This window comes from Corapipo altera, unplaced genomic scaffold, assembly GCF_003945725.1.
Source record: "Corapipo altera isolate COAL_440 unplaced genomic scaffold, ASM394572v1 22, whole genome shotgun sequence".
Classification (NCBI taxonomy): domain Eukaryota; kingdom Metazoa; phylum Chordata; class Aves; order Passeriformes; family Pipridae; genus Corapipo; species Corapipo altera.
In genome coordinates, this window is record NW_020884886.1 from 211,137 (window position 1) to 234,705 (window position 23,569).

General features: G+C 38.8%; 1 protein-coding gene across 5 annotated transcripts in view; it reads left to right on the plus strand.

Annotated features, from left to right (window-relative positions):
• Window positions 1-23,154, plus strand: part of SH3BP2 (SH3 domain binding protein 2) — a 36,234-nt gene extending 13,080 nt beyond the window's left edge. For 3 of the 5 annotated variants that reach the window (XM_027642974.1, XM_027642977.1, XM_027642975.1), the window contains exons 2-13: window positions 11,047-11,186; window positions 12,207-12,309; window positions 13,969-14,086; window positions 14,667-14,737; window positions 15,095-15,183; window positions 16,470-16,535; window positions 17,086-17,674; window positions 19,211-19,322; window positions 19,668-19,723; window positions 20,152-20,233; window positions 20,483-20,542; window positions 20,992-23,153. In XM_027642974.1, coding sequence (XP_027498775.1) covers window positions 11,048-11,186; window positions 12,207-12,309; window positions 13,969-14,086; window positions 14,667-14,737; window positions 15,095-15,183; window positions 16,470-16,535; window positions 17,086-17,674; window positions 19,211-19,322; window positions 19,668-19,723; window positions 20,152-20,233; window positions 20,483-20,542; window positions 20,992-21,129 — 1,623 coding nt within the window. In that variant the 5' untranslated portion in view covers window position 11,047 and the 3' untranslated portion in view covers window positions 21,130-23,153. Of the gene's footprint in view, window positions 1-5,901; window positions 6,129-11,046; window positions 11,187-12,206; window positions 12,310-13,968; window positions 14,087-14,666; window positions 14,738-15,094; window positions 15,184-16,469; window positions 16,536-17,085; window positions 17,675-19,210; window positions 19,323-19,667; window positions 19,724-20,151; window positions 20,234-20,482; window positions 20,543-20,991 lie in introns of those variants that run through there. The other 2 variants (XM_027642973.1, XM_027642972.1) reach the window with 2 other exon arrangements.
• Window positions 23,155-23,569: the final 415 nt, after the last annotated feature.

Sequence of the window (23,569 nt, forward strand, 5' to 3'; positions counted from 1 at the left end):
GGGAACAATCATTGGAATCAGAGTAAAGAATCCCTGTTTCTGGTACACCTACTCGCTTGCATGAGGTTTTCAGCACCAGGAGCTTCAAAGCTGCTGGAGGTGGGGACAGTCCATTAGCAATACAGCCCAGTTGGGCCTTCTAATTCTATAAATGACTCTTGCATGGTTATTAACTTATTCTGATATTCTGGTTCATAGTCAGAGTTTCCAAGTATGAGAACAGCAACCTCTGAGATGCTTCACTGCATAGCTCTTTCAAAACCCATACCATCTACTGTGCTGTACAGCAGTGAAGTATGGAGTGACCCTTTGCAGTTACACTGTCTTTAAATTGTATCACATAGTCTCTTTACAAGCAAAATAAAAGCAAAAAATGTTTGGTTTGTTTTGTTTTTCCAGGGTCTGGCAGAAGTTGAGCTTCCCCTTTGGTGCTGGCTGCAGCAGGTACATTTTCATAACTGCAAAATTCCTGCAGTTCACCAGGAGAGGGACACACAGGCTTGAAGGGCTCTCAGATGACAGGACCAAATGCTTCCTCTAAAGCAGGGCTTGCTGCATTTCTTTAGGATTCAATTAGTAGCTTGTTATTGGGGTCAGCAAGAGAGATTATGAATTTACTCATTGCAGGGTTTTGCTGATAAACATTCAAAAGGACTTTCTCTGTAAGCTTTATGTGGTTTTGTTGGTTTTAGTATCCTACGACAGGAATGCTTTAAAATGGCTTATATTCAGTAATATTTTTGTTGATTTGCATATGCATTCACACAAAATACTCTTTCAACTGGCATTGATAGTCTTGGGCCTAAGTTATCTTAGTCCTTTACAAGCACAGTACACAATGAACTGATGGATGTTGTATGTCTTGCCAGAAGGCTTTAGTACTAAAAAATGGTAGAAAATGGTGAACTTGAGTGTAGCCTGCTAAGGTGGGTTTTTCGCCTTTCTTTTTTTTTTCCCTTGGACTCTTGATGTACTTGAAATCAATTTAAGTAAAATTGTAAGAGAACAGGAAAAAATACTTCCTAACAACAGACTTAACTTTATACGGCAAGATGTCTGCTGGGTAAATGTACCTGCCAGATATGGACAGAATGGATATTTGTCTCCTTCTTATAAATTTCTGAAAACCTTTATTTAGGTGTTGCTTTTACTAAAGTCCAGTGGTCTGCCAGCTTAAGTGCTTAAAGCTGTTTTGACATCTAAGCAGGAATTATTTTGGACTCCAGCGATGCTTCCTAATTTATTGGCTATGAGTACCTTAGTGATAGAATTGTATACAGTTCATCACAAACCAGCCTTGCAGTAAAACTGTTTGAACGGTAACATCTTGGAATCGAAAACATCTGCCAAGGAAATAAATCACTTGTGGAAAGTCCCACTTTCAGTGTCTGTGTATATTTGGGGAACTCCCTTTGTAGCTATCTGCAGGAATGGGACTTTGGCAATCGTGTTTGTACTTCTGCTCAGTTATGTGATTTTTTTTTTTTTTTAATCTATGTTCCAGTTTAAATCGTTCTACAAGCACTGATGAAAGATAGAAGCTGATCACAGCCATAGCAGCATTTACAGTCTTTTTTACGTGGACCTTGTATATGGGTAACAGGAACAATGAATGTGTCCATCTAATTTGAATAGTAAATGAAAGTAGAGTCTTGGTAATGTGACTGAATTTATTTTTAAAAATAAAAAGCACCCAAAAAAACCCACCCAACAAAAAAAAAAACAAACAAACCCCCAAAACAAAATAAACAAACAAACAAAACCCCAAAACAAAATAAACAAACAAACAAACAAAAGGCAGCAAAATACTTTAAGAACTTGCATTCTACTTTAAGTGTTACTTGTACCAGATTTTACAGGTGTGGTCTGACTGGTGTAGACTTGACTCAGTTACCTTGCTGGGTGAAAGCTCCTTTACAGTTGTGGGGAGGGGCTTTTGATTCAGTAGAAATCCCTTAAACTTAACTTGAAAAGCTACATGTAAAAAAATTGCTAATATAGAAAATTATGCTGAAATAGCTGTACTGATGTTAATTCAATACTTGTTTCATAGAACTGTTACGTTTGGAAAAGACCTCTAACATCATCAAGTCCAATGACAACCTGGCACCAACACTGTGTTCACCACTAACCCGTGTCCTCAAGTGTCACATCTACATGTAGTTAAATACCTTCAGGGATGATGACTCTACCACTTCCCTGTGCAGCCTGTTCCAATGCCTGATAACCCTTTCTGTGAAGAAACTTTTTCTAATACACAATCTAAACCTCCTCTGGTGCAACTTGAGGCCGTTTCCTCTTGTCCTGTCACTTGTTACCAGGTAGAAGAGACTGACCTCCACCTGGCTACAGCCTCCTGTCGGGTAGTTGCTCAGGGTGATAAGGTTCCCCCTGAGCCTCCTTTTCTCCAAGCTAAACAATCCCAGCTCTCTCAGACACTCCTCATAGGACTTTTGCTCCAGACTCTTCACCAGCCTCATTGTCCTTCTCTGGACATGCTCCAGCATCTCAGTATCTTTTTAGTAGTGAGGGACCCTACAATATATTATTATAAAATCTTGCAATATTTTTCAAGGTTAGCTGATGTAAGAGAATCTGTTAAATGATAATGTTCTTACTCTGAGAGTTTGCAGAAGGTTCTTGTCTTCCAGATACACAGTCTAATTTGCTTTTTTAGAAACTATGCATAATACTGCAAATACTTTGTGACCGTACATTGTTTTACAGGCGTTTGAGCAATTGAACATTAAGCATATCCCAAAATCAAAGTCATGATATCATCTTCTGGGGTGTGTGCCAAGCTCTTTGGTGACACAATCATGAAAAGTTCTGACTTTGTTTTAACACTGATAGGCTCTTTTCCTGAGGTATGGCTTATTTATTGCAGACCAGTGCTGCCTGGCTTATTTTGAAGTTCCAAGCCAACAATATGTCTACGGATGTTCAGAGTTCAAGAGCCAGAGGGGTATAAGTAGCAATTTGGAAGCTTTTTGATCTGAAGTGTTTCTTGGGTTTAGATTGAATATATATTGTCAAGACTTCAGCTACTTTTTTACTACACTTAATAAAGAAGTAGAAATATTAGGACTTCTTCAGCTCTTCTGAAGTAAGCCGAAGGAAGGAATGATAGTCGAAGTTTAAGGAACAGGGATTCTTTTGGCATTGAAAGAGGATTTTTGGAAATTTTGGCCTCATTTCTGCCCTTTGTTGCAGATTTACTTTTTTTATATGATAATGCTGCAGTTCACCCAGCAGAAGTAATTCTGATGCATAGTAATTTGCATTTTCACAAGATTGCCTTACTTAGTAGATGAAGGATTCAGGCGAGTAATTTGCACTTGCTCCTTTACAGTCTGCAGTTGTGAAGCATACAGTTGATGAATGTATCATCTCTCAGTACAGTGGATGTTTCCCCTGTGATCTACTTGGGACTAAACTACTTTGGTAGAATTAATAAAATAATAAGACTTCTAATAATCTACTCCTGATCCGAGCTTATTAAAGTTGGTGAAGGATCAACAGAACATGACCTTCCTTAATGCCTTCCTATACTGTAGGCTTTTATGGAAATATATAATGTGTGAACCTTACATTATTCTCAGTGGAACATGACTACTGAGCTGACCTCTTGCTGCAGCTGAAAGAAAGTGGTTTTCATGCTATTTTAATATTTTTGTTGCTTTGTTCACTTCCCTGCCTCGCCTGTTGCTGTGCTCTTCCTGGGCTGCTTTTATTTGCAGTCCATTCTCGCAGTTTCCTGTAAATTTGTCAGCAAGAGGAAGCTCTTGCTGCAGAGACAGCTCAGCCCTGCAGCGGGACTGGTGAATTTATACCGGTATTTTACTGCTCTTGTGTTCCATTAACTAATGATAAGTAGGATTGCTTTCTTCTGCCAGCAAGAGCTGTTCCTAACAATGGCAGAGAGGATTGGCTGATTTCCTGGGACAGTGGCCCTGCTGGATTGAAATCCAAATATTGGTTCCAGATGCTTTGGTTGTTCCTTTTAAGGCTATCTGAGTGATGTCTTATAATGTTAAAGGAATGAAGCAACTCCTTTGGAGTGGAATTCTCCCTAGGCGACCTTGGTGCAAGGCTGCTCCTCATGACTAATTTTTGTGGGGACAAATGAGGGTTAGTGGTCTGAAAACCATATACCAAAGGTCCATGCATAACAAAATTTTGCTTTGTGAAGGATATATTTAATACTCTTTACTTCTCTGACAGATGTATCAATCAAATCCATAAAGCTTTCGTGTCTCTTCAGGCTTCTTGTTTGTAATTTTGAAATGCAATCCTTCTGATGAATGTTTGGTCTAGAAATTAAGCTAAATTTTCATTCTCCCAAAACTGTAAAACATCTAAATTTGTGCTGTCCCTTGGTGGAACATCAGCCTGTGTGTGTGAAATGGTTTCTATTTTGACTCTGGGACCATCTTAAAAGTGTTGGAAATCACCAGAAAAGTCAAAATGGGATCTTGGAACTTGAAATGAAAAGTCCTGCTGCATTTGAGTGCTGAAATGAGGAAAGGAAGAGGACAGCATCAGAAAGGTTAGAGTGGAAAAGCAGTATGTCAGGAACATGTGTTGGATAAAGGAGACTTAATTTATTGAGGCCAAAGAGCATGGTACTGTAAGTTGTAGAGTTTGGAGGGAAGATCCAAGACTTAGGTGTGTCACACCAGAAAAGGGAAAGAGGAACTGAAGTTTTTTTTTCCAGTGTTACATAAACTCAAATGCTGTAATTTTGATTGTAGTTTTGTTACTGAGGCAAAGCTTGCAAAGATGCTAATGCAAGCCTAGAAGAGTATACTTAGATAGAGAACTTTGAGAGAAAAAAATACTTTAAAGCAGTGTGACTTAATAATTAAAGTCTAAGGGGGTAACTGATATTGCAGCAAATAAGGCTTCCCCTTCCTGTAAAGCCTGGCTGTGGAAGGAGTGCAGATGGATGCCCTATGGTGAGAGAACTGCTTTTCTAGCTGATACAGCCATGACCAGTACCTGAAATGTTATTTTCTTTTGTGCTTTGACTGTTGGGTAGTTTACAGAAAGAGATGATGTTGTATAGAGACTTCTTCTTCCTTCTATTTTAGGATACAGATTCACATCCATTTCCCCAAAAATACATGAAGTGAACTTTGTTTAACGTACTTACAGTTTTGTCCATCATTCAGAAACTTGCTAGTTGGTTTTATCTTATTTGAACTTTCTCGCCTATGATGTTGTTTAATTCCAGACAAATCAGTGAAACACTTGAATCCTTTTTAGAACTCCATATGAAAATAAGTGTAATGGCATTTATTCATCATAAGTTGGTGATATTCATCCTGTAGAATTGTGCTTTGCGAGCCTCTTGAATTTGAATTTTATTGTCTTTTGTGGCTTGGGTAGCATCAAATGTACGGGCAAGACTTGCTCTAAAGCACGTCTCTGCCTCAGTCTTTCAAAATGACTGTTTTGATTTTTCTTGGGTTGAAGAGGGAAAGAACAAGCTCCAACTATGGGGGAGAAAACACGAAATACTCGTCACAGTGCACGGTGCAGTGCAGTACCTGAGGCACAAGCTCTTCAGAAGCACAGGCAGCGTTTCTGACCTGTGCCTCTGGCACTGTGAGAGCTTGAGAACACTGCGAGGAAAGAGGACGACTTTCTTTTTCTCCCGTAGGAAAGTGGTTGACTGAAAGGTGAGTAGGAAGAAAGTGAGCGCTGGAAAATCCCCTCTGCTTTCTAGCTCGATGTCTGGCAGAGGTTCGAGGTACGCAGGAATTGATTTATAACCTCCCTGGGAAGCCGGGAAGTCTGACAAAGATAGTGCTGCCCACTGACACTGGGGGAAACAGGAAGTAGCAAAGGAAACAAGTCATTGCCTCGGCGTCACTTTTGGCCGCAGCTCAGTGCAGATGCACAAGCGGTTGGGGCAGGGTTTCTTTCCCTTTTCTGTGGACTGTACAGCAGCTTCACCGGCACGTTCAACCTGGCAGCACCCACGGCAGGGTGAAGAGCAGGGATGTTCCTGTCATGCCTGAGAGGGGTCACAAGTTATTAATGGCTTTGTCATCACAAAGGAAACAATCATTCGGTGAAACTGCCAGCAGGAAAACTATGTGTCGATCGGGCAAGGTCACCAGGTTAGTGCTTTCTGTGGCTCGTATTTCTGTCATCTTTTCTCTTTAAGGTAGAGAGCAGGCTACAACTAAGAGTAGAATATGGTCTCTGGGGTAAAATACTTTTAACTCACGCAGAAAATTAAAGGATAAATAATTGGAGGGTGTTGGTTGAAAACTTTCTCCAGAAAACAAAAGCAAGTTGAAGCAAGCTAAACAGAGTAAACTTACTTAAAACACAGTATCTCAGTCAGGCTTAGTTCTCTGTTCCCTTTGTCTTGTAAGATTTATTTGACTTCACAGTGTTTGTACTGTGCTATTAATCTTTCTGAGAAACTATTGTGAAAGGGGCTGTTAAGTATTAAGAAATGGAATGTGTAGCCAAAAAAGTGGGAGAGATATGGAAGAGGATTTCAGAAGTACTGGAGAATAAGTGGACAAGAGACTTGAAAATTCTGCAGAAAGCAGCTTTGGGAACAGCTGGTAAATGTTTAGGTGGTTGAATCAGAGAACTCATTTTTGCTCAGAATCGATGACAGCACTCAGGGGAAGCTTTCATTTTACAGTTTTGCAGTATGCAATGCTGCCTCGGTTTTGGTAAAGCATTCTGTAGAGACTTCAGTCTCCCTCTGCATGATAGGAGGAATACATTCAGCTCTATAAGTTATGGGTTGTATATGTCATGTTGTATGTGAGTTATATATTCAGAAGGAAACTAGCATCTGGCTTTGTTAGGTTTTACTTTCAAAACAGAATTTATAGATTAGAGGTTAAGAGAATACTACAGAGTTTTAAAAGTTCTCAGACACAATTGGCATAGAGGTAGCTGTTAAAACTTCAGGTTTAAAGCAGCTTTGGAGGCTGCTTTTTATTTTTTCCAGCATGACCAAACTAGGCTCCAGGACAGACCATAAATATTGTTATAACAAGTGAGAACTTTTAATACAGCTTTTGGCAGCTGTAGTTTCAGAGATGAGGGTAATGTTTTTTTTACGCCTATATACTGCAAGATGTGGAGATGGTCATATCTACCATGTGTTCTGCTGAAGTTAAGCAAGAACTGAGGACTTGTGGCTTTTCCAGGATGCAATCCTTAATTGAATCAGCTCGTACTTGCTTTAATTGGGCTACATGCCAATAGCTCTTAAGGCCAAGAGGGATAAGTGCTCTTCTATAATGTAATCCAGATTTTAATGTGGCAGAATTTTACTTTTAGCCTGTAAAATTATGCCCTAGCCTCCAATCTCACTATTCTAACTGAGAGGATATGTTAAAATTGCCTCACAGATGTGAATGCATCTGGTTCCTTGGTGAGTGGGAAGAAGAATAACGTGTGTGGCTATTTACTAGAAGCTTTCAACCAAATACTGCATGGGTGATGTTGCCTTTTGTTTGTAGCAGAGGACCAGTGTCAGAGACAGCTTTGTCTTAGCTCTGGTTGTACATTGTGGGCCCTTCCTGGTAACTTCCTTGTCAGCTCCATGGAAGAGACTCTGCTTATGCACCAGGAGTGAAAATGTGTGCTGGGATCTTTGGCTTGTAGTGCAAGAATATAACTGCGTCAGAAACAACTTGGAAATATCTTTCTATTCTCAATGATGCCAAAGTTAACAGGCTCTGCAGTGACTTCAGTGCTTGCTATTGTGCATACCTGGTAATGCAACATTGATCTGTTCTTCAGGTAATGTATTTAAAAAATTATAAGAGGAATATCAAGAACAGAAGGAATCAATTCAGTGAGCTAAAGACAACCATACTGTAGATGCTAAGACCAGAAAAATCTTTAAGGGCTTCCATTTTTCCTTCCTCTCTCCCACCCCTGCAATGAAGATCCTGAAGTTACATAGTTTTGACAGCTTTCTCCTAGCAGCATGATGCAAAATAGCGTCATCTGTCCTTACAGAGTTGTTTTCCGCAGTCAAGAAAAGAAGAAAAATCTGCCTGGGACTAGATTCCAAGTACTTAAATGGATTTCAGAAGCCTAACTCAAAGATTTCAATTCAGAATACGAAAGTCCTCCCTAAGGTGTCTGCAGTGTGCCAGCAAATGAAAGTGCTTGAGGAGCTAAAGATATGATGGGGAGTGCTATAAGCCACAATGAAATCCAGATAATAGGCTTAGCAGCTTCTAAATCTCTTGAAAAGCCTGGTGTATTAGGTGGGCTCTTTAGCTCAAGTAATGTGTACTTGGTTGCATGGAGTTCAGCCATGTCTCCTTTTATTCAATTAGCTGGATTGGAGAAGTTCTAAGTTTTGCTCTCTATTCTCAGGACTGTTTTATCGTAAGTAGTCAGAAGAAAGAAATTAATGTAGATAGAGGAAGCAGAACCTGACACTCTGCTGTCCTTTCCCCTCAGTTAAATCCTGTAGTCATCACACTGTAGAAGTGGTTTTATTTTTTTTTTCCCTCTGCTTGCTCCTCTGCTTCTGTGTTTGTTTTTTTTTGTTTGGTTGGTTTTTTGGGTTTTGTTTTGTTTGTTTGTTTGTTTGTTGGGGTTTTTTTAAATTTTTTTCCTATCTGCCCAAAATTCTGGCTTTTCAGGTGGGGAAGAAAATGTCCATCCAGGCATGCTTTAGTGAGTAGTCTGTACTCCCATACAGAAGGCCAGCATGACCTAGACAAATATTTCTGTTTTCTGTATTTACCTAGGGTGTCACACACTTGTTCCCTGTGTTTGACTTTGGCTTCCTAGAAATTTCAGCTTACTGGTTGTTTCAGGTAACCTGTCTGAAACATTTAACTCTGCCTCTTCTGATAGCTTTTCAACCTAAGTACATAACACTGAAACAGTTTTACACCATACTCTATGTACTGAAGTGCTTTCTTGTTCTGGTCTTTGTAGTAAAGGCACACAGGATTTCAAGAGCCATGATGAACTTGAAACTGTTGGATGGCATTGAGACTAAAGTTAGAGTTAGTTCAAGAAAAGTGGCATCAGAGTGTACTTATCTGAATGAAAAGATTCCACTTAATCTTTTCTCTGAACAGAACTAGAAACAGACTGAAATAATCATAAATTAATTTTTAATGTTTGCATGTTGATGAGCACATTCTTAAAAGAAGAATTTGGCCTAGGACTTGCCTTTGCATTCCTTATTTCAAGGAAATCACTCTTAGCAGTACTGCAGTGTCAGCAGCCAGCTGGGTAACGCTCTCCATTTCCCTCACAGACTTTTCTGCAAGATGTGGAGTAACAATTTGAAGGATTTGCTGGGGCAGGGTGTTAACTTCTGCTGCTATTCTTTGTTTTACTACTATTCTTAAAAGCTTTAAGTATGTGGGTAGCCCCTTCTCGGACCTGTTAATACATTGCTGGTGCTAGACATTTCACTGTGGGGGAGGAAGAGGAAGGAACAACTCAGCTTGGAAAGATCTCAGTCATTTAATAAGAACACAGAGGAAGCAGCAAAAGGAAGGATACAGCTGAATACAACAAAAGCAACTTAGCTTTTGGTGAGGAGGAAAGTCATGGGGGAAAATTGGGAAACCATGATGCCTTAATGTGTCTTCTGTGAGAGCCTTTCTAGGGCCTTGGATCCTGCCTCCTCTGGTTGTGCCTGCTTCATAACACTGGGGACCAAAACCTAATTTTTGTGATTAAGTTTTTTAGGCTGCCTAAAGAATTTAATTTAGTTTAAACTCTCCTGGTAGAAATTGCTAGGAACTTCTACCCTTTTCCATACGCACATCATCAGCAAGGGCAAGCAGTTAGATCTGAATCCTATGCTGATCCACCTAAAGATCCATTGACGTGCATTTCTCTTTTTCCTAATGCATATTCAATGGTTATGTGCTCTGCTGTTGCACTTAATCCCTCAAAAAAACTGCAACACTTCCTCGTTCTTTTCAGTATAGGAACTTCAGTTGCCATCTTAGGCTGGAGGGAAAAGTGCTTGGGCAGGGCATTGTGCTGAGGCTCTTGGATTCTGTGCTGAGCCTCCCTTTTGACCTCCCTTACTGTCCTTTTTGGGTAAAGGAGAAGCAAACAAGATCCGTTAGATTTCAGTCCTCCACTGAAAACTTATCAGTTCTAAACCATCATTCCTTGATCAGAAATTAATTAACTGGGACTTCATTAGTTTGCCTTTTACCAGCAAAGGTCTCTAGCCCTACACCTGAGGATAACAGACCCTTTTATGTCTAGGTCAAAATTCCCATTCAGTCCATGCATGATTTCTTTTCTCTATTACCCAGTAGGATTTTTAGCCTAGTTCTGTCACCATTTGAAGAAAAAGAGGGCTCATAGTTATATATCAGAAAAAGCTGCTACCTCAGAAACTAATCTTTTTGGTTTAAGATGACAGCAGAAAGAGTGGTAACTGCAAAGGAGCTTGGAGCATGGCATTAATGATTGGTATATAAATTAAATGGAAGCCTGCAGCAATCTGAGATGAACTTCATTTGCACAGGATACTGTGGCATATAATATCTGGTATGAGATTATATACTAATCTTTTCATTCGGAATAAAACATGTAAATATCAGGAGTAGGTAGTATTAGATACTTCAGTTATGAAACTTGGACTTGAGTCCCTCATTGTACAGAAAATGACATTGTATTTACATGTGTGGTGTAGCACTGGGAGATGAAACCAATTTTCTTTCTAGTCACCTGCCTGATTAAGTCTGGCAGTGTTATTTGGAGCACTTTTAACACAGAAATACTTAAATAACACTTACTAAGCACTCTTCCATTGTTTCAACTACTGTCAATCACTCCTGAGAGCTGTACAAAAATAAATCGGGACTTTTTGCACCACAGTTTTTTATACATTGCAAAGTTCCTGGAATCTTTGAACACCCGTCTGTGCTACATTCTTGAGTGCTGAACCATGTTAGTTGTTTGGAAAGCTTGTTTAAGGAAACAAGCTTTGTTTCTCGGTACTCATTCTTTAAAGTAAAACCTAAGTTTTAAACTGCTTTTAACTATTCGAAATTGCAGAATGATGGCTTCGCAGGAGCAGGTCTGGCCAGTCCCAATGAAGGCAATTGGAGCACAAAACCTTCTGACAATGCCTGGAGGAGTGACCAAATCGGGGTATCTTCATAAGAAAGGAGGCACCCAACTGCAGATCTTGAAGTGTAAGTCGAATGAGTATTAACTAAATTAGGTGTTTTAAATGCTTGCCTCTGGGGCTTCTAACACATATCATGTCAGCAGACAATTTATCGAAGCTGTTCTTCCACTTTGTACTGGAATACAGTTTTACTGGAATATATGTATGAAAGACCCCTACTGAAAGATTTTTCCTTTAGTTGTTTTGGAACTGCAAATCTTAAATAACAAATGTTGTTGTTTATTTTGCTTCTTCAAATTTCTTGTCAAGTCCTTCACAAGTAAGATTTTTCAAGGCGGATTCCTGGGATATGTATCAATTTCAAATACTCTTTTCTAAAAGAAATTAGTACTCAGCTTTTTTTTCCAGTTGATTAATCTGTACTGGAAAAATATCCCAACTCCTGTTGCTGTTGTGAAATGGAAATTTTCTCACTGCCAACATTGGGCTGTACTTGAAACCAGTAATTTCTTTTGAAATCAGAGTCTGTCTACATGGAGAAAACTTCAGGGTTTGGCTTTATTTATGTGCTTTTCGTATGCTATTCCTGTTCATATTGAAGCTACACATACATAGTTAAGGACAAAGATTACTACCTTTGATATAGGAAGGAGTCTTGGCCCCTTTCAAAAAAGAAAATAGAACATCATTTTATTGGTAGCATTATGTGCTTAAGGTTAAAGAAGAGATACCATCATGGTTTTGGGATGGATGTAAATAAGTATTTGTAGCCTGTAGCTACCTTCCCCTTATTGTTTATCCTGCTAGTAAAGGAGCACAGGTGGAGGTCAGACCTGCAGTCTCTGAGGCTGCTTTTGAAGTTTTCAGATCAGCTGCCTCTCAAATGAGGGAATCAAATGCTCCTGAAACTCTGTGAATAGACAGCTTTACCATGTGATTGATCATCAGCAAGCTGTCACTTAACTAGTTCATGCTCATTTGTGATGATTAATAAGGTTACTAAAATCTTAAGCAATAATTCTACCCAAGTTCTAGTTGGGTACTGCCCTTGGACTCATATTTTGTTCACTTTTTATGTTTTCAGGGCCACTGAGATTTGTGATTATCCACGAGGGATGTATCTACTATTTTAAAAGCAGCACATCTGCATCTCCCCAGGGTGCCTTTTCTTTGAAAGGTTACAACAGGTGAGTGCCAAAAACTTGTTTAACACCCAAATACCTTGTAGTTAATTCAAGAGACTATGGGCTTAATTTCCAACTGAGTTAAACACAACTACATCTGTTCTTGGGGTTAAGCATTGATCTTGGATTCCAAGAGAAGTATTCCTTTCAAATTGTGTATATGACATTTCCAGTGCTTGGCTAGTGGGTAGCCTTCATGTTCTGTAATTTGACCAGTAAAGCTGTATGAATTGCAATGGGCTTACTCTTGTTATTGACTTAATGCTTGTGCAGATAGATGTGGATTCTTTCAGGCAGATGATCTTTGTTCTGTAGGGATTTTGATGATTATCACAAAACTAGAAAGGAATCAGAAAGGAAAATTTATGGAGTTACTGATTCAGCAACTCTAGTGTCAAAACTGTTTGAACTACAATGATAAATAAGAGAATGCACGTGCAGGATGTCTGACTCATTTTGCTACATGTTTTAAATCTTAGTATTTGCTTTGTAAGTTGAAGACAAAAATATATGGCTTTCAAGTTAGCCAGTCCTGTCAGAGTCTGAGTGCAACAGACCTACAAGGTGTACTAATGGAAGTTCAATCCAACCTTGGGAAATTGCTAAGAAAGGTTTAATGAGAGAGGGAATGTAGAGAAATATCAGTGCAATTTTGTCGGTTTTGTATATGTTATTATTGTACTGTATAATGTTCTCAGACTTCTGGAATAAGGAATTATCTTTTCTTAGATTATGACAGCTTTTCTAACTGAGCACAACAAAGGCCTATTTTAGAGGAATGCACTTGTAAACATTGTAGCTAATTAAAAATTCAAGATTAATTTGTAGAAGAAACTCATGGTGTAACGTGGTCATGACACTAGCTCCTGTAATCCACATTAATATGAAAAACACCACAGAATTTGTAAATGCTGGAGACTGTGTTATTGCTTTTGACATACCTGCATTCTAGCAACCTTGTGGAGACCTTGGTTGGAACAGGGACCAGACCTCAGTATTATGCACAGAGGGAAACATTATTGAAAAAGAATTTGAAATGAAAGAATTGTTCGACTGGGTAGTTGCATAAAGGGGTTTTTATTTTTTTTTTTTCCCAGAGGAATCTCAAATGAGGAAATTCCGTATACACAGAAAAAAAGAAAGAGGTTGAGTTATGCTTGTTTTAAAATAGTAAAAAAAATGCAAGACAGTGTTTATGAGGGAAAAGTGACAAAATTAAGTTAACTTTTAATATTAGTTTTCCTAATTTTCCTTTTTTTCATGGGAAGCATCTGTTTTGATTTGTCCTCTGAAATAGTGCCTTTCTGAAAGAAGGACCACAAGCACCCTAAATACTTCTTACTGTATGTGACACTTGTGAATTAATGCAGTTCACTAAAACCCTTGAACACGTCAAAGCAGCCGTTCATAATTCTGGCTGGCAGTTGAATGAGTGCTCTTCCTCCTGTCAGAGCTCTTGCACTGGCCTTTCTACCACTTAAATGGAGAAGTACTACCAATGCACATATGGGGATTTCTGTGGTGTTTTCCTGGGCTTGGGGGTTATTTTTCATCAGGCAAAACTGGCCAGTAAAACTGCTCTCTGTCGGAGCTTTCTGACTTGCTCAGCAGCATTAACTTTATAGATTAAGGCGTTTCTGTATCGGTCCTTGTGTTTCTCAGGGTTATGCGGGCAGCTGAGGAGACAACATCAAGTAATGTGTTTCCTTTCAAGTTAGTTCACATAAGCAAGAAGCACAGGACGTGGTTTTTTTCAGCTTCTTCTGAAGATGAAAGAAAGGTAACTTTCTTCTTCTTTTACAATATAATTTTCCTTGAAGTGGAAAGCAAATCTTGGACTTCCCTTAAATCTAAATGAACTGGAAATGCAGCTGTCGCTGAAATTTGTATACCTAGTTCTTTGGACTCCTCTGAAAATCATGTCTGGAGTTTTAACTACTAAGTTGGTGTTAGTTCAACTTGAAGTGTCATACTAGATAGCATACGTTTCTCCATATTCCATAAATATTTCATATTTATTTTTAGCCAAGGAACAAATATTTATATGTTTAAACCTTTGATAAAGTATGAAAACTGTTCAGTGAAATCTCTTGCCCATAAACATACTACAAATAGGTACCTGGTTTTGGAAATAACAGCTTGAAACTTGAAAACTGAAGATTTAATATTTCAGTATGTTCTTACAGCATTTTAGGCAGTCAAAACATTTGCCTGAGTCCTTTCAATATGAAGCCATGGATACATACTATTTCAGTGTGTGTTCCCTGCACAGTTGCTCTGTTCTTACAGAGGACAGATACATCTGTGTTTAATGATTTAAAGATGGTTGTGTTGAATGTTGTATTTTTATTTTTGTTTAGAATTGGATGCTGTCCTTGAGGAGAGAAATTGATCACTACCATGAGAAGAAAGAAACAATAACAGAATTCAGGTATAAGCCCTTAACCTTTATTAGGTTTTTATCACTTTTGCACTACCTCTTGACAGTGGTGGTTTAGCCTTTTTGCACCTACAAGTAACTTGCTGTTGAATAAGAACAGGTGCAGTAAGACCCAAGAAGGAATGCCCTTCCTAATTCATGCTTTAAAGAATACCAAGACAAAAATAAATCTTTTTACTAACAGAACTTTAAATGTCAGCTTTGTGTAATACAATCTTTTTAAAAGACAGCAGCAACATGTAAGACTGTTAATTGGGAAATAGGAACAGATGGCTTCTGCTTTTCCAACATTCTTTTCCAGTGCTAGAGCCCTGCTAAACAGAAGATACTCTGTCTTTTTTTTTGCAGTGACTCTGGTTCTGATGCAGACAGTTTCTATGGCTCAGTAGAACGTCCCATTGATATCAAGTATTCTCATCATTCAGCAGATAATGAAGGTGACAAATCAGACACTGATAAATAAATAAGACTTCTTTATTTGCTTATTTATTTCTTCCGGATTCTACAGGAATTATTCCTGTAACTTAAGCAAACTGATCCATTTTGCAACTGTTTTTTTAACAAGGTGTATGGCTGTTGTAGTTTTAAATCAGAAGCAGATATTCTGTTAGTAAAAATAAAGAAATTCAGATCTTTCAAGGAGGTTAGTTAGAAGTGAGGACATGACCGAGAGCCTCTCTGGAAGGCACTCACAACACATTTCAGCAACTGACTTCTAGTCAAGAAATATATTAGTAAAATCCAATATAAGAAACCTTGCCTCAGGGTTCAGTAGAAATCCTTTACTAGGCCTTTTCTCATCTTCCCTTTCAGATTTCTAAGGGCAGGGTTGATGGGAGCGAGTACTCTCATTTCCTGAAAGGAAATTCCTGACTATTTTTCTTGACTAAGACAAAAAGGCAGGACTGAGTCTTGTTAGGAAATCCAGTTCAATTGCTGCAAAGCAGAGGAAAACCAACTCATCAGCATTTCATGTAGGGTTGTAGTTTAGTCCTTCTGTGTTTATGGGAGGGAAGGTTTGTATGCAAGATGAATTATGGTAAGAGGCCTAGTAGGAGTTTAAATTAGGAAAATTATCTGATAAAAATCAGTTCTTCTATTCTTACCTTTTTCTCTTTTTAGTGCATTCCTCTCATACTGTTCTTGAGACTCCTCTTATAATCAATGAGAAAGTACTACCTAGAAGTAACATGTTTTTCTTGTCTTGATTATTCTGATTTACAGTTAGAGGCAACATTGAAACCACTTAAGCCATTTGTTGTGGTGCATCTTTTTTAATTGTAGATCACTAGGCTTGCTTAGGCTTCCATATTGCAAAATCATAAACGTTTCTGTGTTAGGGTTAAGTTTTGGGGATTATATTTTTTCCAAGTGGTTTTGCCAATGCATCCATGTAGTTGTGTCTCTGCAACTGATTAGAATTTTTCTCAGGAAGGCTATAGCACTAGAAATTTTAACTTAAAAGTTGGAAAAAAATTTCATATTTAGTGTACTTCATGTCCCCCTGTTGTAAGTGATGGCTTTCTTAATTGACATTAAAATTTAAGGAAACACCTATTCTAGATAGCAGAGAGGTGGACCAAAATTATTAATTTTTTTTTTTTACCTCTTTAAAAAAAAGTTCTGAAAATTATTTGTTTGTTAAAGAGCCCGAAGTAGTTCATACTCTTTCTTGGTTCCAGGACTACTTATCAGAGTCTAACACACTTATTTTTATCTGCAGATTACGACCAGGAGGAAGAGGATGAGTCCTACTTGCAGCCAGATACCTGTGACATAGTGAAAGATGGTATGTGATTTCTTTGATTCCCTTTATGAAAGGCCCCCAGTGAAGGCAATATTCACGTGGAATGCCAGGTTATTATTTTGCTTTGGTCATAACTAAAACATTGCAAGTGGTAAAATAACTGAAGTAATGCACACGTATCTAATCTTGAGAGGTATTTAGGGTCAGAAGTTTACAGTAACAGCAGTAACCATTTACAGAAAGCAGAACATGCTTGCAGGCCTCCTGCCCTGGATGACCTGCATCTGGCTATCAGTCTGGAGCAGGACTAATGCTTTTAATGTGGTCTGTTTTTTCTTTATTTTTAGCAAAGAGAACAGCCTTTGCTAAGTCATCACAAGCCATACCTGAATAAAAATAGCAGAAGTTTACTACCTGTAACATGTAGAACTATGCTGAAAGTTAAATGCTTATCCAGCATTTTGGGTACTGTTAGACCAGATGCCAGTGAAATACCTTAAATCACATAGAAAATTAACGTGAAAAGTGTTGTTTGTTGACATACTGTATTTCCCCTCAGAATGTCATGCTTTTGGATGTCTTCTTTCTGCAGATATGGTGCTGCCCCCAGCATACCCACCTCCACCCATTCCTCATGTCAGAAAAGCTGCCCACACAGAAGCAAGGGCAAATTCCTATGCTGGCAAACCTACAGCACCAGCACCACCACCACCTCCTAAGAGGAGCTTACCTGACATCAAACTAGAGGATCCCATAACCACGAGAGAGCCGCAGTTACAGTGCCGAGCTGAACCTAATCTAAGGGGTCAGTCCTCAAGCCGGAGACTAAGTGAACAGCTGCCCCCTGTGCCCCCTTTGCCTGTTTTCAAGAAGCCTGTGTGTGTCAAGGAATCTCACCCATTGCCTCCAGACCCTCTGCCTCCAGCCCAAGTTCTTCCTCTTCCAGAAGGATGTGAGAAGCTAAAAAACTTAAACCTTTCACCGCGAACTCCTCCTCCACTACCAGCCAATAAACCCAAGCTGTCACAGCTCACTGAAAAACCAGTGGAGCTCAAAGTGCCAAGAGAACATGGTAAACCTGGACTGTTTGTGCCACCAGTGCTCCCAAAGCCACCTGTGCCAAGCCATCAGCCCCCTGGAATCAAGCCTAGAGCAGAGAAGTCTTCATGTCCCCAGTTACAGTAAGTATGAAACCACAATGCACTATTATGTTTTTCCACTGTGTATTAGTTAACTAGTAGACAGACATATTTCTCAGATTCATAGTGATACCTGTTTCTCTTCCCTGCACCATCCCTCTCTTCCTCAGTGTTGTGCTTTTATTGCCTGTGTTTGTTATTTGAAAATTCTGTAATGAATTTAGTTTCAGAAATAGTTCAGAAAGAAATAGTAGATAAACCAAAAAAAAAATAATTACACCAAAATTTTATAGTTCATTTGTTTTCAGGTGAGTCTTAAAGCCTTAATAGCCTTTGATTGCAGTGAATAAGAAGCCCTTATGTCAGAACCTCAAGGAACTACAAAAACAATTTTAGGCTTCTGTGGAGATAGGAAATGTGTTCTATTTTATATTAAGATCAACTTTAGTAAGGGATGTGGAACTAGTTATGGTGGTGAATCAGATGAAAAGATTTTTGTCCATTGGATCATTCAGCAGCTCTGAAGAACAAGTAATACACTCTTTAAAGACAAAATACAAGGAAGACACTGTCCGACTGGAGCGAGTCCCATGTCAGGCCACCAAGATGTTTAGGCTGTAGCACATAAGTGAGGGGAGGCTGAGAGAATTGGATTCATTCAACTTTTAGGAAGACCAGTGAGAGATCACTGGTACCTGCTACTACTTAGTGGGTGGGTATGGCAAGACAGAGCAAGACCTCCTAGGTCTGCAGTGTTTTGGGATTAGAGGCAACAGTCAGAAGTCACAACTTGGGAAATTACAGGCAGGTATTACGAAGAACTTTTTACCATGTAGATGGTGAAACACCAGAACCAGGTAGCTGTGGAATGTCCATCCTTGGAGATACTCAGAACTTGATCTGGTTGCACCTCTTTTGTGCAGGAGCTTGGACTAAATGACCTCTAGAGATCTCTTCCTACCTGAATTAATCTGTGATTACCCAAATTATTTTGCCTTCCGCCTCTGGGGCCCCCATCACAAGAAAGGTGTTGGCCTTTTGAAACTGGTCCAGAGGAGGCCACTAAGTTGATCCGAGGGCTGGAGCACCTCTCCTGTGAAGACAGGCTGGGGGAGTTGGGGATGTTCAGCCTGGAGAAGAGGAGGCTCCAGGGAGACCTTCCAGTACCTAAAGGGGCTACAAGAGAGCTGGAGAGGGATTTTTCACAGGGGCGTGTAGTGATAGGACAAGGGGGTAGGGCTTTAAACTGAGAGAGGGGAGGTGTAGGTTTAGATTAGATATTAGGAATTAATTTTTTTACTGTGAGGGTGGTGAGCTGCTGGAGCAGGTTGTCCAGAGAAGTTTTGGAGCATGGAAGTGTTCAAGGCCGGGTTGGATGGGGCTCTGAGCAACCTGGTTGGGTGGAAGGGGGGCTGGAACGAAATGATCCTTAAGTTCCCCTTCCAACCCAATCCGTTCTATGATTTGGGGGCTAAACTGAAATTTCTGTTCTAGTTTTACTATCCCTTCAGTGTTTTGTGTAAATTTGTTCTGTTTTGCCGATGACATATCCTTCAGTTTTCGTTCTGTTTCTTCCAGGAGATCACCACCAGATGGACAGAGTTTTAGAAGCTTTTCATTTGAAAAACCAGCACTACCCTCCAAGCCAAGCCAACCTGATGATGATAACTCTGATGATGACTATGAAAAAGTAAGATTAAACAGATGATCTGTTCTCAAAGAATATTTTTTCGCTTGCTCATATATACTTTTGGGAATCGTTTTAAATACATTATTCCAGGAAAAGAATAGCTTTCTGAAAGCACAGTGCTGTGTAATTTTTTTTTTATTTCTTTTTGAGCCTCTTTGAGAATGCCTTGATAAGTTCCGGATTTTAATACTAGATATCAAGGAGAAAAAAGCATAAAGTATTGATTAAATCACCATTAATAATTTCAGATAGTGATGGCTGTAACTTATTTGCATAACAAGTTACTAACATTTTGAGTTGTCATTTACCTACACGGTGATTTTATTTTCTTCCTGTTTTTTACAGGTTGGGCTGCCTGCTTCAATATTTCTTAATACCTCTGAATCCTTCGAAGTTGAAAGGTAAAAATGTGACTTTTAAAATAGTTACTTGGAAGTCCTACCAAAACCTGTACTTAGCAGTAGTCCAAAGATAATTTTGATAGGCACAACTTGTGTTTAAAAACACACTACAAGTGTTTAATATGGAAATCACTTCTTAGGCAAGTTAGTTCAGTGCTCATGTACCAATTGATAGATGAGAATGCAACGTGATTTTGCTCTGTTTGGGGAAGGTTGTTCTGCCAGGAAGGTAGATGAGATCAGAAAGCCAGATCTTCTGTGCTGCACTGCTGGTTTGGATGTTAGAACAGTGACATTCTTTCAGTGATGATCTACTATGAATTATTACAGCTGATATAGAGATTTGTAAAAAAGAATTTTAAGACTGTAGGCACTTGACTTATCTGAGCCATAAAATGCTAATATATGTAATTGCTTATTCTTTTTAGGATATTTAAAGCTAGTAGCCCACAAGGACAACCGCAAAATGGATTGTACTGTATTAGGAACTCATCTACTAAGCCTGGAAAGGTAACTTGCAATTGCTGAATCTACCCCCCAAAAACCTTCTTGATTGAGACATACTATATCTTATGTATGACAAAGTACTTAATAATTTAGATGGGCTCTTTTCTTAAAGCAAGAAAATCTGAGACAATTGCTATCCTGTCAGAGATTTTTTTTTTTATTAGGCTGAATTTTAATTGATTCCTCAATAATACATTGACTTAGAAGAGCTTGGTAGCATAGACTGAATATGTTGCATTTTTCTTCTTCAAGGTATTGGTTGTATGGGATGAACCTGCAGGAAAAGTGAGAAACTACAGAATCTTTGAAAAGGTTAGTCGCTGCACTCTGTGTGCATGTGTATATTATATATATGTGTGTGTGTATAAAATGTGGGTGCATATAGGTATATATTAGAATTAGTAAGTTAAAGTCTAAACTTGTTCCCGTTCCTGAAAGTAAAAATTAGCTGATTTACAAATATCTTGTCTAGGGTGAGAGTTTGAGTACTCAGATCTGGGCTGTCTAGTTGGTGTATCACACAAAAGATAAACTGTAAATGTTCACATCTAAATTTCAGCTCCAGTCGAATCCTAAAGGATGGACTATTAAATTCCTAAGTTTAATATGGACTTCTTTGTGTGACTGACTAGTTTGCAAGGCAGTCATATGTTTGAAAGAACTTCTTTAATTCTAATGATGGGGTTTCGGCTTTTTCTCTTTAAACAATGAGTTGGAAACATTACTGCCAATGTTTACATATGGTTTCTGTTCTACAACAGGATGACAAGTTTTACCTGGATTCAGACATCATGTTTTTGAACATGGGAAGTTTGGTTGAATACTACAGCACTCATGTCTTACCTAGTCACGACAGCCTGATGCTTCGGTGTCCTTATGGTTACTCCAAACCAAGGTGACATGACAGCCCTAGTTCACTGACACCCCACTGCCCTTGAGTCGACTGTGGACTCCTGCCACTGCTGGACATCCTGCTGTTTGCACACACAAACTGACTCTGTTCCCACCATTTATTCTCACATGAATTGTATATAAACGCCATATAACGAACTCTTGGTAAAACCTTACAATCCAGATCCGTGGATTTGATGGTCTTTTCTTTCAAAAAGATCTGAACTGATTATGCTGGGAAAGCTGTCCAGGATACCCAGACTTTTTATAAAACTGCTGCTATCACTAATCTTGGAATGTCAAAGATGGGCATGAACAAAGAAGTGATCTGAATACAACTGATCCAGAAAATGGAAACTTGTGGACGTATATCAGAATTTACTTGTGACAGGGAATACTAATGCTCTGACTTGAAGGTAGTGCTCCTAAAGTCAGCACTGGTGCTCAACTGAGATATTCTTTTGTGTTACTTGTATAGTTGACGTGTAAATAATGAAGACTTCTGTGCAAACTATTTGATTTACTATGGGTAAAGATGATCAGGAAATCTGGCTTTTTTTTAAGCCCCCTCATACATACGTGTACCTTCCAAGTACAGTATCTGCAGTAAACACTGTCAGGTACTATCCAGCTGATACAGTTGTGGTATCTCAGTCTGAATCTGCATCCACAAACTTCTTTTTTTTCTGTTACCTTTTCAAAGTTTACACATGCCCATTTTAATGTTGTTACCACTAGATTGCCACAACTTTAAAAACATAACAAAACCATCAAGGAATAAGAATTTTCTGTTTATAAAAACAGTAAACCAGGATTTAGTCCCTAAGGAATTTTCCTTACTAATCAGATGTAGTATGAGGATCATACACAGGAATTGAGGCAAGAAACTCTGCCTCCATCTTTTGCAAGAGACACAGACATACACAATATCAGTCTTTTGATCTCTGTTCCTGCTCTAATGGGGTTTATGTGTATATTAAGTACTCAAAATTCAGATTTTGTTGAATATCTTAAGTTTCTAATTCCTTTTATTTTAAATTAGTATCCCTGTGATTCACTACTCTGACATGATTGACTCTAAAGAAGGCTCAGCCAAGACAGCATTTAAAAAACATTTTTGGCAAATACATATATTTATATCAGAGCAAGTTCAAGTTTCTTACAGTATTCACATACACTGTTTAGAAAGTAAATTTTTCTCTGTCTGGGAAAAATTGACTTCATTGTGTCATGACAGTCATTTTTACAGTGTGTTCTCTTTGGGGCTCTATTCAGATTTTTTTTCCACCCATACACTCAGAAGACTTTTATATTGTACACATACATTTACAACATAACACTTTCTTTGCTTGTGGAATACAAGAGTTGAAAATATGTAAATTTTTGTGTTAATGCTGTTTTGTATCTAAATGTATAGATTTCTGAAACAGATAAAAACTTTCAGTGCCAGTTCACCTCATTTCGTGTAGTCATCTTTAATTTCATGGGTGTGTGTTTTAATGCTCTTTTTGTAGTTGTGTTAGATACTGTTAGACTCTTCTAACCAGGAAGTTAAAGGAATTGGTTTTCAGTCCCCTTAAGAAGCAAATCTTCATGTAAGCAATGCTGAGAAATCTGGCATTCTGGTCATCAGACAGTGCAAGGTAATCCCCTTATCCCTCCAGAAACAGGTAGAAGGGTTCCAAACAAATCTGCAGTCACTTACACACTTTTCTCCAAGCCCTCTTGCTCCTATGTACTAGTCTGTTTAATGCCAAATCAAACGAAGTTAAATTTCTGGTGTTGGTAGGGAAGAAGGTCACAGCTAGAACACATGGCTCAGTCTGTCTCCTCTACCTCTCACTAAGCTGCCTCTCTTCATTCCTTCACCACAAAGCAACCTTTGTGTCTTCAGCCTCCTGCAAGCTCCTTAGCTTTAAAGTAGTTTGTTGGGAAATGTAAAAGCATTTGGTGTGCAAAACCAGTTTATAAGTTTGGTACTATCCAAGTTAAAACTAATTGATACTAGTTTGGAAAAAGTCTTGCTTCCTCTGTCTGAACCTCCAGGAGGAGGGGGAGGGGGAGTGTTGCTGTTCTAGGGGAAAGAAAATTAGAGTGCTTTTGAAAATAAAACAAAGGACAATCAATCAATAGGCAGCATGTCATAAAAAGTGAATCAATATCCAGACACTTTTTCTGTGACAATAAAGGTGCTTTGTGTCAGTAGTCAATATTCCCTGGTTCAGAACTTTAGTTTTTACAAGAATGTGTGTTAGGAAGCAGCAAGAGCATTTGTAGCCTCCGGTTCTTCATCCTTTGGAACGTGCAGAAGGGCTATGAAGATTTTGTAAGCTTTAACTGGGATTATTTAGAATCTGGGGACATCTGCTGGTCAGCCTGTTCCACGCAGGGATCCACACAACCTGATTCCAGCTGCTGAGCATGTGCGTGGAAGTCATCAGAGAGAAA